General features: G+C 41.7%; 2 protein-coding genes across 2 annotated transcripts; both read right to left on the bottom strand.

Moving 5' to 3' along the window:
- Positions 1–512: 512 nt before the first annotated feature.
- LOC142574981 (uncharacterized) lies at positions 513–7412 on the bottom strand. Its single transcript, XM_075683958.1, has 5 exons — positions 7170–7412; positions 3727–3933; positions 2322–2457; positions 615–688; positions 513–533 (listed from the first exon to the last, which is right to left on the bottom strand). The coding sequence occupies exons 1-5, from the start codon at positions 7317–7319 to the stop codon at positions 513–515; spliced, it is 588 nt and encodes a 195-aa protein (XP_075540073.1). The 5' UTR covers positions 7320–7412.
- A 682-nt stretch (positions 7413–8094) lies between these two features.
- On the bottom strand, positions 8095–14363 carry LOC142574982 (uncharacterized). Its single transcript, XM_075683959.1, has 6 exons — positions 13868–14363; positions 12659–12769; positions 10234–10292; positions 9926–10120; positions 8253–8346; positions 8095–8100 (listed from the first exon to the last, which is right to left on the bottom strand). Exons 1-6 carry the CDS (start codon positions 13994–13996, stop codon positions 8095–8097), a joined length of 594 nt encoding a protein of 197 aa, XP_075540074.1. The 5' UTR covers positions 13997–14363.
- Positions 14364–17722: the final 3359 nt, after the last annotated feature.

The following is a 17722-nucleotide window of genomic DNA, read 5'->3' on the forward strand; positions in this document are numbered from 1 at the left end:
ACGAATTCGTTGCATGCAAAGAAAGTGTAGTATATCGGGTTCCCTTGTCGTGCGGCAAGTGTTATATCGGTCAAACCAGCCGATAAGTAAACGAGAGGCTAGCAGAACATCGCCGCAAGGTAAAGCAAGGCATCGAAGGCCACATGGCAGAACACTGCAAGTCATGCAATGGGTGTTATCCTATCTTTCACAGATGCACGATATTATTTTCTCACATATATCGCTTATATCATATATATCACATATATTGCTTCTGGGCGGTGAAAAGGTATGAGAGTGACATTTGGTTTCACTAGTGGCTATGCAGTTTTGCAAATGGTTTTGTTTGTTTTCTTGCCATCCCGTTTTTTTTTCCGATTGTGGAAGCGTATATATATATATATGTCGCTGTCACAATAAAAACCAGCTGAAGTTTGCGCATGTTGTGTGTCCCTTCTTCGTTCGACGTCCCGTCTTTGTGTGCAAGTCTAATAAGAAATAAACAATCTGCTTTTAATTCCTGTGTACTCATTTTAATAGCCAAATGTAGCACACTGAAACACAAAGTGAACAGAAAGCCAATCAGAGTGATAAACGCAACAGAAGCATCTTGATAGAATCCTACAGGCACTCACCTGCGTAATGATGCTGTCTATGATTTCCTTGCAGCGCTTTCCTACAAACTGCAGAACTGCCAAAACAGCATCATCTGTTAAAAAAGAAATCAGATATTGTATTAGGAAACCTTTCACACTAAACAGCTTACAGCTTTTATATAGTGCCTCAGAGCGCTGCATGGGTAATTCATCTACTGTGATAAACACTTGAGGTACACATAAGTAGTGAAATAACTTGTGCTTTAATCTTCCAATGGATGATTACCACCAGTAGCAATGACTGCGGGTCTAGTTTCGTCTGCTTGCTGCTCAATTAAACGGGAAGAAATGGTATGTGCTGAAAACTCACGCGCTTGCTCCACCCTTAGAACTATGGCATATTTTAACATTTCTTTTAGATGCTTTCCGCCATGTTTCATGGTTTTGTAACATACTGCCAAGTATTCCACATATCGAAACGTACACATCCTATTTTTTAACTGTAGAGAAAACTATGGTTACCACACTTCAGAACAAGAACACGAAGAATTCAGAACATCACATTAGACAACCACTAAACCACTCTCATCTCACAAATGTTATAGTGGCAGCGGTGTTCACAATGAACATACAACCAGAATTTTTCCAAAGGTTCCGTATTATCAAAGTTACAGGCCTTTGCTACCCTCCTCACTGCACTCTGTTCTCTCTGCATATTCTCACTAACTCCATGCAGGGCAGCAAAAAGTAAGGGTTGTAACAACACCCTGCGTGCATTACAGCATGCAAAGGAGGGAGCAGAAAAGCCGGGAGAAGAGCACAAGATTGTTTTAAAAATCTTTGGCTTCTTCGCGGAGCATAGCATTGCTACATTCACAAAGATGGTCATTACAGAATGACTTATGCGATGCGCATGTTTATACAATGTGCAAAAAAGCCAGAGGTGATTTAAGAGCCCTTCAACTAGCTCATTTAGTTTAACTCAGCTCTACGTTGGAGAACTGAGAAAGCACATAATAATTGCCCATTGCTGGCTTAGGTAAGCAGCACAAATATAGTTAAGGTATACAAAAAACAACTTACTTGACAAGTACAAGTAAAAAAGAAATTCAAGGTTCCAATTCAACCAGCATTGCCGACTTTCTGATACCTGATACCGACCCCACCACCACCGCAGTTGCCATCACCCCCCCAAAAAACAATTCCTGAACTCCCTTTAAAGGCAACACCGGCGATTTTTCTATGTCCACTGATTTTAATAAAATTTGGAATATGTTCTCTTTTGCACCCTGAGTATCTGTATCAAACTATACGTCTGAAGATGAATTTTAAAGATTGGCTGCATTCTTGACTCGCGACTTTCTACTGGCCACCCTGTATTTGTGACATCAGAGACAACACCACCACTGTTGCTGGAATCCTCACTTAAATTGCCACTGCCTAGTTTGCAAACTCTGTAAGAGCTCCCTGTGTCAGGAGAAATGATCAGCTTGGCTTCTTTGGCGTTAGCACCACATGTACTGCATGTTTACATTATGGTGGTGTAGGATCTATTGTCACACGAAGCAGCTACCTGTTTTGGTATCTCATTTATTGGTTATTTAATATTACTGGTGAACTTCTAAGCAAATTAAATCACCCTACGGGTGACAGAACTGCCAATGCCATTTCAATATGACAATGTTACAATGTGGTTAAAAAAATGCGAGTTGCCCTTTAAGAGCGTCATCATAGAAACATATTTACCGGATCCCACTTTGGAAAATGCCACAACCTCTTCTGCCTCTCCAAAGCTCAGAATAGTGTAACCAAGCTGCTTGCAGCCATTCTCCATTGCCTCCATCACGTTTCTTTGGAAAAGTAGGTCAAACTCCACAAGAAGCTGGAAAGAAAAGAAAGAATGTTCAAGAATTCTTTGCTCTACTAGCAAACTAATGCAATAGTGAAAACCAATTGTGCAAGGACAGCCAAGGCAGCAGATGTCAAACAACTCTTAGAGCAGGCATCACATAGTAGCACATAAGCTTAGGAGCAAGCAACTAGCCAATAGACCTTCGTACGGCATCAGCATATCGTCGAAGTTAAGACTGCTTGTTAGTTACTACATAAGAAAAGTCAACAAATCCAGAAAACCAGGTAAATTATGCTTGATTTAAACGTAGAAGCGATAAGAAAAAGGGAAATGAAAGTGGACAAATAAACATGTGGCAAATGGTCTTTTAGTCCACTTTTTTTTTCTATTTGCCTTATGAGTGGTATGTTTAAATAAGAAATAATTATTCATGCATAGTTCATCTAGATTCATTGAGTGTTATCTTTTATAGCAGTAACTAGCAATTAAGCACCTTGGGTCACTTCATTCTTTTCACTAATTGCACAGAAGAGTTCTCGACAGGCAGAATTAATGCCAAAGAAGGGCTTATCACCACATTATGTGCGTGGTGGACCAAACAAAAGTGAATGGTAGAATAGTCACTATTGTAGTCTTGAAGAAACGCACACATAACTCGGCTTCCTACTGTACCTGCTGTCCTTCGCTCCTTTCATTTGCCTTTTTGTTATAGTTCCACATTTCAATCAAGCAATTAGTTTCCACAATGCTTTCTCTGCCTTCCATGTTTTATTCTTACACAACGAACACCAATAAAGGCACCCTTCAATTAAGTCAACCGGTGAGTTGTAAGACATCTAAAACATTGCCTCTCCATATAAATTATGCCTATGGGGTGAATGGCAGTAGCTTGAAGCTGTATCAACATGTATAAATCATTGGTATGTGACTGTACCACATCTTTGAAGACAAATGTGACTGGTGGAACACTGTATTAAAATTTTTTTAACCTTGTCTATAGCACTATGTTGATGCATATATTCAACACACTTCATATGCTGAGCATCTCGTGGTTGTGCTCTTGTGATTACTTTACCATTACATAAGAGTTTGCTAAGCTTACTCATCCAAAAATACAACTCAGTTTTGTTATCCTATGTTATTTTGTCACTGCTATACACACACTTGTTTGCTTTGTCGTGAAAGAAAAATGCCACTACAATTACTGACTGAAACACTTAAGCCACTGCCTTAACCCAAAGCTAAGAACCCAGTAAAACAAAAACAAAAAAGATGACAAAAGCTCTAGCTAGAGCATACCGATGCCTCAGTTGCCAGAAAGGGGAACAACAACAGAGCATCTGACAGCGTAAGGCTGCGAAGTTGTTCATGCCTCTCTTTTGCTGTTGCAAGCAGCCTCGGCCTTACTGCCTCTTCATCTTGGCAGCCAGCATTGTCTTGAAGCCATTCGTTGTGCAGCCTCAACGACTCTGCAGTTTCCCCATATGCTACAAGATGACTGTAATCCTGAAACACAAGGAAAATCAAGCCCTTCTCACAAGTTGTGAATGCGAAAGCATTAATGTCCAACTGAACGCCACTGAGTAGTCCTTCGAATTATGAACTACTGATGGGCAAGCGAGCGTGTTTATACGGTGTTTTCATTTGGCTTTACCGAGATGCAGTGACTGAAACGATGCAGCAAAACCACAAGAATGCAGAGGTAAATATTTCTGAAGAGCACGTCTGCAGCATTACATTACATTATATACGTGTAATCTTGCCTTGCTTAACCCTTTTAATGCCCCCCTCCCCTTTTTTCTGACTGCTCCTCCGTCCCTTTGGGTCTTTTTCATGTATGTTACAGCAGACATTGCATGCTACAGCTTACTTTTTCGTCACTCTCTCCCAATTCAGTACTTTGAAAAGTTCCCTAATTCCAATACCTGTCAAAGTGCAGATTCCACACTGGCTTGGCATGGTTTCCCTGTCAATCCTCAGCTCATGTCAATTTTTTTTTCTTTGCATATAAGTTCAGCAAAGAATTCATGCCACATGGCTGGTTCTTTGTTGTCCATTTATCTGATTATTCAACAGTTTATATGTAGATTCTTTAGCCTGTCAATGTGCAAATGGACCTGCTATATTCACTGACCCTGGCTTCCCTGCCGAGACAGCACCAGAACACAGGCCACAGGCACGTGCCCCACCTACTGTCAAAAATTTAACTTACAAATTTTGTGTGTTTAATTTAACTCTACAGATGGAACAGTGGGTATGCTTTGTTTTGAGAATACAAGCTAAGCAATCAATAATGGTGCATATGCTGCATTTATCAGTGCCCCGCAGCCTCTGCTTTAGAGTGTCGTTCTGCAAAATGGCATAAGTGTTTTAAACCCAAGCCTGAGTGATGTGTATGCCAATGGTAAATCTGATGAAAATTCTATTTAGGTTTAATTATTGCTTCCATATGTTCCATGGACTAAGAAGCAACCTGCAGCAATACAGAAGGAACCCGAATGCTTTTCAATAGATGCAGCTAATAGTTGCTAACCTTTCACTCAAAAGTCAAAGAACAGCAGCTGACTAGAGATGCATGAAATCTGTTTTGGTCATCATGTGACCCAAACTGACACTAAAACAAAAGGTTCCAACTCAAATTTAATTTTCATCTCTGTGGTGTGTACGTATAAGAAAACACCTGCAGTCCTTCAGCATCACTGTAGATTGCTTTTTAGTTCATGGAACAAATGGAAGCCATCATAAGACTTGACATGCAACTTTCTAAGAGATGCCAATGGTCACCATAGCCTATACATTATTCATGGCTTTCTTTTGCACTCAGAACAAGATAAGGCACTATGCTTTTGAATATAACATAACTGATGGCAGTAGATAACCTTCGGGAAATGTGAATGACAACGAACATGATTTATATTTTTGAATTTGCATGCACAAACTCACTTCCGAAGTTTCCGATTTTTTCAAATTTTGCCACTAACAGAATAACTGCATGTGAGACACAATACACTTGGCTGCCTGTTTAGCATGTAGCAAAGTATGCACAGGCAGAATTCGTAAAGAAGCTTACTGTTATGAGACATAGTGAGGGATAACCAAAAATGTCCTTTCTTGCCCCTCTCGCTGAAAAGCTAGGTTTACCCTTTCTTGTTCATGCTATGGGCTTGTGCAAACAACTAAATTTATTTTATTTCATTGAACAACGTTCTGCAAATAAAGTATAATAATTATGAAATCATAAATATATTTTTTGCCCTCTCTTATTTGGAACATTACGCAATTTGTAAGCTGCGTTTTCTTTGTGTCAGTTACAATTTTCAGGATTCCCGTGTGAAAGGTCTTTCAGTTCGGTCAGCAAAAGGGGTCACTTCCTAAACCACCGGCAACATAAAGATGTTGCACTATTACCCCTTAGATCTTTGCAATTGCACTTCCTTTACTTTGGTATCATTGTGTAGAGGAGAGAAGCCATTACTCTACCATGCATGTGTTCCGTGCAATCCCCCTCCCTCATTTCCCTGTGACCTCTGGTTTTATACACTGCCTGAAAATACTGGCTGCATGACACTACAGTCGCCGACTGATTTCTCGGACTTGCACTCCAAAAATTCGGACATGCTAGATTATTCGGTCTGCTTCGCGGCATGGCCATTCTCCCCATAGACAATAATGTATAATTAGTATACAACTGCCGAAAGTTCGGACACCTTGCAACCTCTCGAGTGATTTTTCGGACACTCCTTGAGCCAAGTCGATTGAGAGCACCATGCACAGACTCTGACCGGTGCATGGTTCGACTTGCTGAACGCCACATTTGTTTTGAACAGAGCTTCCTTGCTGCCCCACGAAGTGGCTACTGCAAATCATCATCGTTTCTGCCTGCTTCGATAGAGTGGCTACAGCAGTTCCGGTCTCAGCTTAGTAAGCCACATCAAGATAATCCAGCAGCTGATTTGTTTCTTCTTTGTGCACGACGGTGCAAATAGGTTACATTTTTTCGTTTGTGCAACTGGTGTCAGCATGGTGGTGTTTGCTTTGTATGCTGTGTAGAAGTTGTGATGATCCAACGGGGCATACGGAAACATCACATTAAGTGTCTAATGGCGCCGACAGTGCCCGCGCAAACTGCGCTGGGGAATGCCGGCAAGCGGGTGCCTGGAGGCCTAGGACTTGTCGCCTTCCGATGTGCTCCCTACAGACGCCGAAAATGTTCTGCCCAGACCTGCGCAATAGTTGCATTGCGATTCCGGACACCGTCTCATTTGGCAGTTTCACAGGTGCTAACACTGCTGTACTGACGTGTGCAGAGCTCGACGACGGCAAGATCATTCGTCAGGTTTCTGCTACACCGCCGGACAACGACTCCGAGTACAAGCAGTGACTGTTTTCAGCCGCCTATAGTGACCGTACGACCCTCTCAGAGATTCAGGCATATCTGATTGCGTGTACATGGAACAGCGTGCAATGGCGCATTCACAATTTCTTCAAGCCTACTGCCGAGCCCGAATAAGTGCGTGGAAATAAATAACTTTTTTTCTTAATCTGCTTTTCCGGACAGCTGTTTATTCGGACATTTCCGCAGTCCTCGTGAGGTCCGAATAAACGGTCGGCGACTGTATACACTGTCCTATGTCTGTCACTTTCAGTTTTTCAAGCAATTTGCAGCTCCACAAAATGGTAGTGCACTTGCTCGACCATAGTACTGTTGGAGAATGTCGGAAAGCTTTTCAGCTGCAACTCACAAAAAGGCGGCATAACTTCTTGTTTGTAGCTTCACCAGAAGCCACCTGTTGTTTCCGCTTGACCAGAAAGTGCCTTTTTTTCACCAACATTTCTTCAGAGCAATTCTCCGCCTTCTTACGCATGTTCTTGAATTTTTTTCTCAATGCCATGACACACGAGTCCTGTGAAGAATTGGAAACATATCACTACTGTTAAAAGCACTTCGAAGTTTATTGGTATTGCCTGTATACATATAGAAGTACGACCGTAACTGCAGTTTGTTTTATGCATCGAACATAATTGCTTATTAACAGAAGGTCCGGCCATAAAGTTCGCAACATCCACGCCATAAACTTGGAATAGGCATAACGACAAACATAAAAGTTAGCGTACATCTCTAGTTCTGGCGGAGTGTATATATATATAATGCTGCAGAACACCCCTAGGGCATCAAAACAATGATGGCAGCATGCATCATAAAGCTGGTAGAAGCCCAAACAGTGGTCCACTTTTTGCATTTAAAAGGGCCTAATGCCATGAAAACATGCCAACCTGGCTGCAGTGTACAATAACAATGCTGCAGCCTATGACGTGAAATGGTGCAGGTGATTTCAATGCAGTCAAACAGGCCACAACGGCAAAAAATGAAGTGGCCAACCGTTGCTACATGATGAATCATAAGTTGATGCCATATTGCTTGCTGATAGGCAGATAGCTGTTGAACAAATGGCGCAACAGGTTAATTTGATGCTGGGCTCAGATTAAACTCCCAGATGAGTCCCGTCACTTATCTCTTTACCTTCATGACCATACTCCATGACAAACTATGAACACTGTTTGTAAAATCTTATCTGTAGCAAAGGAGAAGTTTTGGATGAACTGAAACATACGCGCCATTATTAGCACAAAGTAAAACACCAGACAACACGAAGTTTATCCCTTTGATCATCTCTACATGACCACGAGAATCAACAGCCACAATATAACATGGTAGCTCAGAAGTGCAGATACATGGTGCAATTGAATTGTCCATATGAGGTAGAAATGATATTTCTTTCTTAGAAATGTGAATATTACGACAGTATGGGATGTATGAAACTTACCAGGCCATTTCCGCTGCCAACTATGTCAGCAAGGTGTGGGTATGCACTGACAAGCCTCTCGGCGGCTACGCGGTACAACTGTCTAGAAGGGTACCTGTACATCAGGTGAAATAATCATAGAATTAATAAATGGGCAATTTTGTATTCTTTTTCCCAAGAAAAACCAGTGCAAAATAATATTTGCCAGTATTAATTAAATTGCTAATCTTAAGTATAATAAATGCAAAATACACATGGAAGTAATCTCAAATACTAAAAACATTTTTCATCTTTGTACTTCTGTCTACACACGAGTTTTGTGGAGCTGCGTCTGCTGTGCACTGTGGGAGATCACACCAGAGCTATGTAGCAGCGTGGCATAGATACTACAGCCACCACAGGGTGCTGCAACGTGTCCTCTCACCAGTGCAATGCTCTGACAACTGTTCTGATTAGCCTCTGTGAATGACATAGCTCAAGCACAAGTGCCCATCTCGCATTGAGAGTGTGTCATGCACGGCTGAACCAAAAGTAGCATCACAAAAAGTATTTTTAAATTCCCAAATTTTGCGCGAGGCCTTGTTAGCCCCCTGTGTAGCTTCTGGCATGCTAGTGGACATGAAATGAGAGAGAAAACTGCATCAGTGCAATAATACCTCTAACTACTTATGCTTGAAGTAAACAACAAATTTTGTGGCAGAAGATTTGCTAGGCAACATATTTTACAGCAGTGGGCAGGACATGTAATTAGGGAAGATAACCGATGGTCATTAAGGGTTACGGACTGGATTCCAAGGGAAGGGAAGCGTAGCAGGGGGCAGCAGAAAATTAGGTGGGCGGATGAGATCAAGAAGTTTGCAGGCACAATATGGCCACAATTAGTACATGACCGGGGTAGTTGGAGAAGTATGGGTGAGGTCTTTGCCCTGCAGTGGGCGTAACCAGGCTGATGATACTTTATAGTGACGTCATTCTACAATTAGAAAAGTGTTTTAGGGCCCCTTGAGCACCAATTCGGAATTTTTTCCACTCCAAAATCTGCACTTGATGCTGCAATTAGTAGTTACAAACACTTTAAAAAACTGAGTGCCAATTGGTGTTGACAAAATCTGGACCAGGTGAAGTGGGTGCCATCGCAGCATTCTCATGTTGCTACATCAATGCCCCCCTCCTCTTTGTGGCCTGCTGGTTGCCAGTGTCCACTCAGGATGTAGCAGGGGTCATAGGGCGATGTTATCTCGTAAAGGAGGGCACGCAAGCTGGAAGATTTCTCAGACTTAAGACTGAATTCTAGGCTCATCATAACAGAAGCAAGGTTTGGGTACGGGCTAGTTGGTATTCCATAATATCAATCGTCACACAGCGCATGCATAGACGAGGGACAGCGCTTGTCTTCGTCGTCCTTTTTGTCCCTCGTATATGTATGCGCTGTACGTGACAACTGATATCATCATAACAGTGTTAAATGGTGCACTAATACTTTTAGACAGATTCTGCTTGCTTTAGAAGCAATTCTGTGTTCTGGCACTACAGCAAGCAGAAAAAGTTATCACACAGGTAGCGTATTCTGTGCAACTATTTCATAACCAACATCTTATGGCAACGCTGAACACTTATGATGAAAGGATGAGTCATTGAGTAGTCAAAATACCAAATTAAAGCTGAAAGCAATAGACGCATAATGGAGCGCTCACCAAGCTATCTTGAAGCAAGCTGCAAACAGCTTGTTGATAATGGCACGTCGCACTGCACAATTAATCGGGACTTTTCTACGAAGCATTTCCTCGTAATGGTCAAAAGAGGGTAGTACAAAATCTAAGTAGTCCTTCTCCTTCTCCAACGGCACAGACTGTACATGCTGCCCCTCCTCTGCACATTCTGTAACAGCACTGCAAGGCAGTATACAGATTGCTTTAGATATCTAAGTAACCAAAAGAATGGTAATAAGACACACTAACATCCCAAAATGTGTGGTTTTTCCCTTTCGGTACTAATAATTTACCTAGACTGAGTCATTTCCGTGTTGCCTCCACCTCGAACAGCAAACGCAGGGCCTGCATGCTGCGAGATACACATACATTTAACTTTTCAAACGGAAAACATGAGGCAGGGCAATGTAGCTTAATTAAGGAATTGTCAAGACAGCAAAGTAACAGTTTTAACTGTGCACATATCACCGCTTCCAAGTCAAGATCTTCATAGTGGGTGCTCATTACGCATATACCCATTAAACATACTTCCACTTCGAGCCTATATTTACAGCTCAAGTGAGCTATTTATAGAACATGGCTGAACTTATATGGCAAGAACATATAGAATATTGCGAGCTACGCACATAGTCAATATATGGAAACGCATTACACAAGTCTGGAGGCACTGTGACTGTTCTTGTTTGTTCACGCCACATGTAAGTATTCATAAGGTGAATGCTCTGTTAATACTGCTGTTAAAACAGAATACTACACTTTTCTGATAACCTATTATTTCTCATTACTATACTATACTATATTATTTCAATTAACATGCCTTAATTGCAAACCATTGAAACTGCTATGATGTATAATTTCCTTTCCATTCTTGGACTTTTCATGCGGTTTGCTAACACTATTTATTTTTATTTTTTTTAACAATCTTTTTCACTGGATGCCTGCACTCCGGTGTAACAGCCAGATAACAGTCCTGAAATTTCTGTAAATTTTTTCAATATCTTTATACTGTAATCATGCTATGGAGCCTGGACTTTTTCAGTAAAAGTAAATTCATGTTCTACATTCATGCGACCAGTTGAAAGTATGCATGGCTTCAGACACGAAACTCTGCAAGTGAAAGGATCGTAAGCAGATATGCTGGTTTCATTTAAAAAAAACTACGCAGATCCCACGTACAATGGGAATCGAAGTCATGCGATGCATTTTGTAGGTAGCTGGCTATAACTTCGACCCTGCGGTGGTGTGCCTCCACCAGCTCTTTGACTCTCTCAATTACTTTAAGCGGACGCTCATTGTGGAGTTCAGACAAGCTGAGGGTCAGAAAGAATGTGGGCTTGCCTCGTTGCTCAATCATGGCAAACACATCCCCTTTTCTCTGCACCAAGCAGTACCTCTGTGGTACATGATCCTAGAACTGCTCAAGTAAACTTCCAAAGAACGCAATGTACAAGTTCATGCATTTCTTGATGAAGCTGCAGTTTTCCAAGAGCTTCTTTGTGTGCAGCAGGAGCTGATAGCGTGCATGAGGGGGAAAACTTGCAATCAATTTGCTTTTCGTGCAAAGGCAGCCACCATCCGCTGTTCTGCAGCCGACATACCAGTATCTTGCGCAGGCCGTCTGGTTCAGCACAGGTAGTAAATGAGAATCAGAGGCGAGAGTCGGATAATGGAGCTCGACTGACAGTAATGTCGTGACCACACGGCAGCGAGACCATGAGCCCATACCCAGCAGCTCAAGTTGGTTGACACCACCAGCCCCACCGAAATAGAAGCTAGATAGGTAGATAGACACACTCAATGTGCCCAAAGTTCGCAAAGAATGCTTCATATTGAAAAAAAAAAGATTGACGTACCACAGAAACCCTATGTAGTGAAACCCACTCATCATTCTGCTTTCCCAATTTACAAGGCAGGTTATCGGCATCGCTCTTACTTTTCAGTGTTGCTAGCATGGGGGCAATGTGTTTTAGAGTTGCTCAGATAAAAAAATTGCTTATTAAATTTCCCTGCACCTTTGGAAGCAACTGATGAAGGTATAAACACTTCCGAGGACGAGTTTATTGTTGCATCATAAAAATCTCGGTCCTTAAAAATCACCTGTCAGTCCTTTGAAAAATTAGTCATGCCTAAACAGCTTTTTGTTTTGCAAAACTGCAATGTAAAAAGCCTGGCATTTTCCAATGCCTGATATAGCTTTAAGGTGTCCAGGCAGCAAGCGAGGCAAAAAACTGAGTAAAGATGGCACAGGATTCTTTGAAGTATTTCTTTGGCTATTTGCGAAACATAGCTATTAGAAGAGAACTGCAAATTGAGACAAATACACAGAGAAAGGCAAGAGAAGTGCCGTGTTTTGCATGTCCTTCTCTGTGTATGCGCACCATTTTGCACCCTTCATCTAATAGATACAAAATGCTGGCAAACAAGACATTGTCATCTACTAAAAAATGTGATTTTTTATAAAACCTCAACAACATGTTTATTTTTTAACATTCTTACATGTACCATACAAACAACCGCTGATGTGTGTGCAAGTTTTATCAGTTTCAGTGTGCTGCAATCCCTGCTGCCTCTTACTAGTGCCCTCTAGCCTTCTTTAATGGTTCTCCATCCTAGGTTGCTGGCTGCTCTCCTGAAAGTTATGTACCAACTATCAAACCATTAAACAATTATGACCCTTTTCACTTGATGCCAACTACGTCAACCTGTAAACGTACTCACATCCATTTGAAGGGCTATCCTCCGTGCCAATCTTATTCTGACCTTGTTTGGGATGTTGCTGTGCATATCCAAGTCAACGTAATCTTCAAGCTCCTCATCGTACATCTGGATCTGGCAGATAAATTTAACATTTTAATGAAGAAACGAGCCTTCCGAGGTGAATGGTCCATGTTCACAAACAGTCTAATATGATCAAGGGGGAATGTATACAATGCCGCAGTGAAAATTCAAGAGCTCCAAAATTAGACACAAGTGCAAGATCAAACGTGGGACAAAGTTATCTGTATAAAGTTTGTGCTGTTAACTCGTGCCAGAAATCATGCAACCAAAGCCCATCCAACAGCACAATAATTTGGATAATGCTGGAGTTGAAATTCAAGTAAAGAATGCTCTGTTTACACACTCGTACACATATTCCTATATTGCTGCAAGCTTATGAAAGAGCAAAATGAAAATACGTAATACGAAAGTTCGCTACTGTAAAAACTATCCTAAGCCGCAACAAGACTTCGCGCGCCTGAGTAATAAGTTACTAAGCGTAATTACGCATATAACTGCGCAGGTTACTCCTTATAGTTGTCATTCAAAATAAGAGGAATATTGTAAGAAACGCCACAAGTTAGAAAAGCTCAAGGAATGAAGGAGAATAAAATGAAGTCCGCATAAATCAGGTATTCCGCTTTACAATGTCAACAAAAAGCTTAATTTTGAAAGATAATTTCGCTTTGGCAGCACATACTGTCTCCCAAGTATATTAGATATACCGTGGTGCTTTGAAATAGTCAGCCCTAGAAATAGTTCAACTGGGACACAACGACCGGCAAAGCGCGCCAACAGTTTGCCAGTAAGCGCGAACCGCGCTTGTGAGTACCGCGCCTTCACGACGAACTTCTCCGTCAGTTTGGAGCCGCAAGTAATTCAACAAAAAGCCTCTTAAAGCGACAATTTCCAGCTGGATTATGTAGCAAACGAGCCTGGAATTAACGTTTCGCGGGCCACACTGGAAAAGCGCGCCAACACAGTTATGCCAACATGGCAGCAATTTTAACAGAACCGGCGTCCAGCAATACACAAAAGTTAAATTAAGATTACTTCCATGATCTGTCAGCGCAACGAACTATATAGGCAAAGTTCTTGCGGTGATAGATCAGGAACATATTCCAACTCGTCCAGTTCTCGCTACATGTGTAGTACATTAAAATTACTTACCAGAGTGGTGTCATTGATGTCGGTCAGAGAGCGTAAAGCAAGCAGCAATTCGCCGTAGGCGCCGTTTGGCAGCGAAATCTTCTTTCTTTGGCCATCCTCCAGGATTGCGAGGCAAACTGTGCCTGCCATAACTGTACGACCGCACTGAAAAGTACGCGAGGAAGTGGCGGGCACCAGCGCGAACCGAAAGAGGCGCCTAAAGTTCCTATATCTAAAGCAAAAAGTATCCAGGGACGTCACATATAGGCGCCAAACCACGCCAAACCGCGAAATGACGTTACCACAGCGCCGCCTGCGAGAAGTATCGCAATCCGAAACTGGTGTTTTGGTTTCGATTGTCGTTTTTATAATTTCGAGTGTCGTCTGCCTTCGAACTTATGGGTCAAGTTATTTGTTGAAATTGTCGATGATGGCCTCTTTCCGTAATTCTTCCCTTTGTTAGCTCGGGCCAAACTGATTCCGCATGTTTAAATGCATGTAAAACGCAGAAATGCTTTTCTGCGATAACCACCGGGCCGATCTCAATGAAATTTGTTCAATTTGAGAGAAAAAAGTTAGATTCTAGAGACTATTGGAAGCAAAGTTTTAATGTAGGGCCTGATATTTATTTTTTTATTTTCAAAAATTGGTCAATTTGAAAATTTTACAGATGTAAATAATTAATTAAGCAATAATGACCCGTCAATTAATCAACGAACCGGTCATTCGATTCGCTAATTATGATTTGATTCGTTAATTATGATCAATGATTCGTTAATTAGGTAATTAATTAAAATGAACTTTGTTAACCGGGTGGCCAGTTGAGCTGACGTTAATTCTTGCTGCGTTCAGTTCGGACAAAAAACACGACGTACATGATGCAGAATCTATTGCTACAGCAGCGTTTCGAAATTTCCGTTGTTGCAGCACGCAGTAACGATCGACGGCATCGTATATCGATGCGATTCTGTGCGTGATTGCCGAGTTCTCGCACGCAAATGTGAGGGATGGAGGGTAAGTTAGATGCAGTCGTTCATAAACAATTTCACTGGTTTCTTGTGGGGCTCTCTGCATGTGCAGTGCAGCACCTGTCGGTCGGCATAAGAGAAAGAGGGGGGGTCGTCTTGATCTTTTTTTGATACTAAAAATAACCTTCTTGCTTGTCATTCTCTTTATCCGACTCTTGGCATTGAAATGACTCCAAGATAGAGAGTTTTTTATATGTATATCAACTTCTACATCTGCAAATGGCATCCCAGTAATAAAAAGCAAGAATTGCTCGAACCAATTGGAAATTTCCATTTGGAACTAATTGGGTATTTGCAATTCTGCTTTAGGATGCCCATTGGAAAAATCCAACAAGAACAATTGGACCAATTCTTTTTTCTTTTTTTTAACACAGTCGAACCCAATTGGTCTCTGAATTGGACTCTTTGGGACCATCATGAAAAAAAAAAGTTGGAAAAGAAATGAAACCCAGATGGGTCCTCACATCAACATAACACCGATATACTCGAAACTCTTTTCGAGAAGCATGCTCATGCATGAACACACACTGTGACAATTCTCTTCGCTGACAACCAAAATTCACCATTTGACAATATGAGAGAGACGTCCGGTGCTATATATGTAAGCAATATTTATTTGACAAAGTGATGCCAGTGGTTCATGAGAAATAGGTAAAATTTCAAGAGAGATTGTTATCTTGATAGAAAGCTAAATTGTTCTATCCAATGATCACACCAAAATACAAAGATGTTATAATTCTGCTATTATTAGTATAAACTATTTTGCTGTTTCACAATATTACTCCTCAATTGTGCCCAGTTGGGACCAATTGTCATACCAACCTCCAGTGATGTCCAACTAGCTGGAACCAACTGAACTTTTCATGATGCCCAATTTGAACTAATTGGACTTTGCATGAAGCCAAATTGGAACTTGGCCCTCCTATGATGTCCAATTGGAACCAGTTGGATCCCATTCAAAAATCTAACAGGCCTCAACAACAGGCCTTCTTTATTGGGATTGCTGCAGCTGTTTCCTGATCATTTTATGGCTTTTGTAGCTTCGTAACAGGGGAAGTTACGCTTATTCAGTAATCTTGTGTTGCAGCCCGTACATCATGCATGGACACATATGCTTGCAACCGGTGCCACCAGAGGACCCACTCCTTGTCATCTCTTTTTCGTCATTTCTGCACCTGGCATGGCACGGAGGACAACTGGAAGTGTGACTTGGAAGGCTATGAAAAAGCTTATAGGGTTTATAGCTCCTTCCGTAAACATGTCAGCCGTCACCACAACCATCTGTTCCTCCAGACAACCACAGCTGATGCATCCTTGGCACCCCTTGCTGACAACCTCGAAGAAACACTACAAACTTATCCCACCCAGCCTGTTGGGCAAGCAGCTGAACAGGCGTGCTTGGATGTTGATATTTTTAACACCAGTGGTCAGTGTGTTGATGTTGGCACTCCTGACAGCAGTGTTCAGTGTGCTATGGTTCTGTCTTCGTTGTTACTAAAGTGGCAAGAAGGCAGGCAGTTACCTGAGAGCACCTTGAATGAAGTTACGAATGATATGATAAACTTCATTTCAGAATTTAGAGCAGACTTCAATGCAACCACTCTTACAAAACTTGAGCAGCTCAGAACAAGAACAGGCCGAGAAAACTGGTGGAAAACATCACATACGTTTGTTCCTCCCCGAACAGTATACCTTGAAGATCAAGGTTCTTCTGACAGCTATGAATACATTCCAATTTTGGAAACATTAAAGGCTGTCTCAAGTGCCCATGACATTTTCCAAACAAATCGCAAACCTTCTTCAACTCTTCTACAGGATGTGCCTGATGGCTTGTACTTCAAGGAGCACTGCTTGTTCAAGAATGCCAGCAATCAGAAACTTTTTGCTCTACAGCTGTACTTTGATGAATTTGAAGTCTGCAATCCCATCGGGAGCAAGTTGGAAAACACAAGGTCTTGGCTGGATATCTAACAATTCTAAACTTGCCACCCCGATTTCGCTCGAAAGTTGACAGCAAGTACCTTGTTCTTCTTGTGAAAAATTCAACTGTAGCCAGATTCACATTGCACAGAATTGTCCAACCATTACTCGAGGACATACAGCAGCTAGAATCCCAAGGAGTTGCGATTGATGGAGAACTCATTAAAGGCTCTCTTCTTTATGTCTGTGGAGATAACTTGTCTAGCCATCAAATTGGCGGTTTCCGAGAATGCTTTTCATCGGGGCCAATCTGCCGTTTCTGCTTGGCAAAGAAAGAGGACATCAGTGAGAAGTGGAATGAAGAAGAGTTTATCGTTCGAACACAGAAAATGCATACTCAACATATTAACCTGTTGAAGACTGATTCAAGCCTCAGCAATGTTTATGGCATCAGTGATGAAAGCTGTCTAAGTTCACTTCGGTCATTTGATGTGACGAAAGGCCTTCCACCTGATGTTATGCATGACCTGTTCGAAGGAGTCATTCCATTTGCCATGAAACACATCTTGCGCCACATTATGTCATGCCGTGTGTTCACTCTTGATCAGCTAAATGAGAGGCTTAGCTCATTTCCCTTGCAAGGAGGGGAGAAGAAATCACGACTACCTCCTCTGTCTCATCACTCAGTGTTTGGCACATCAGCCATAAAAGGTTCTGCTGCTGAAAAGCTTTGTTTTTTTCGGTTCTTTTTACTGCTTGTGGGCGATGTAGTTGCAAATGGAAACGCTGCATATGATGTGTACCTTGCACTGCGTGCAATCATTGACATTGTACTTGCACCACAACTGTGCTATGGTGCAGCTGCGCAATTGCAAGTCCTCATTGATGATTTTTACGTTGCATTTAGAGAAACTTTTCCAAATGTAAA

This window comes from Dermacentor variabilis, chromosome 3 (assembly GCF_050947875.1).
Source record: "Dermacentor variabilis isolate Ectoservices chromosome 3, ASM5094787v1, whole genome shotgun sequence".
Classification (NCBI taxonomy): Eukaryota; Metazoa; Arthropoda; class Arachnida; order Ixodida; family Ixodidae; genus Dermacentor; species Dermacentor variabilis.

Coding starts and splice junctions, on each gene's coding strand:
- LOC142574981 (XM_075683958.1), bottom strand. CDS start 7,319: ATGGCATTGAGAAAAAAATTCAAGAACATGCGTAAGAAGGCGGAGAAT. Junction 2,458..3,726: donor TTCTGGCAACTGAGGCATCG/GTATGCTCTAGC, acceptor TTTTCTTTCCAG/CTTCTTGTGGAGTTTGACCT. Junction 689..2,321: donor ATTTTCCAAAGTGGGATCCG/GTAAATATGTTT, acceptor CTTTTTTAACAG/ATGATGCTGTTTTGGCAGTT.
- LOC142574982 (XM_075683959.1), bottom strand. CDS start 13,996: ATGGCAGGCACAGTTTGCCTCGCAATCCTGGAGGATGGCCAAAGAAAG. Junction 12,770..13,867: donor ACATCAATGACACCACTCTG/GTAAGTAATTTT, acceptor TTTATCTGCCAG/ATCCAGATGTACGATGAGGA. Junction 10,121..10,233: donor ACGGAAATGACTCAGTCTAG/GTAAATTATTAG, acceptor ACTGCCTTGCAG/TGCTGTTACAGAATGTGCAG.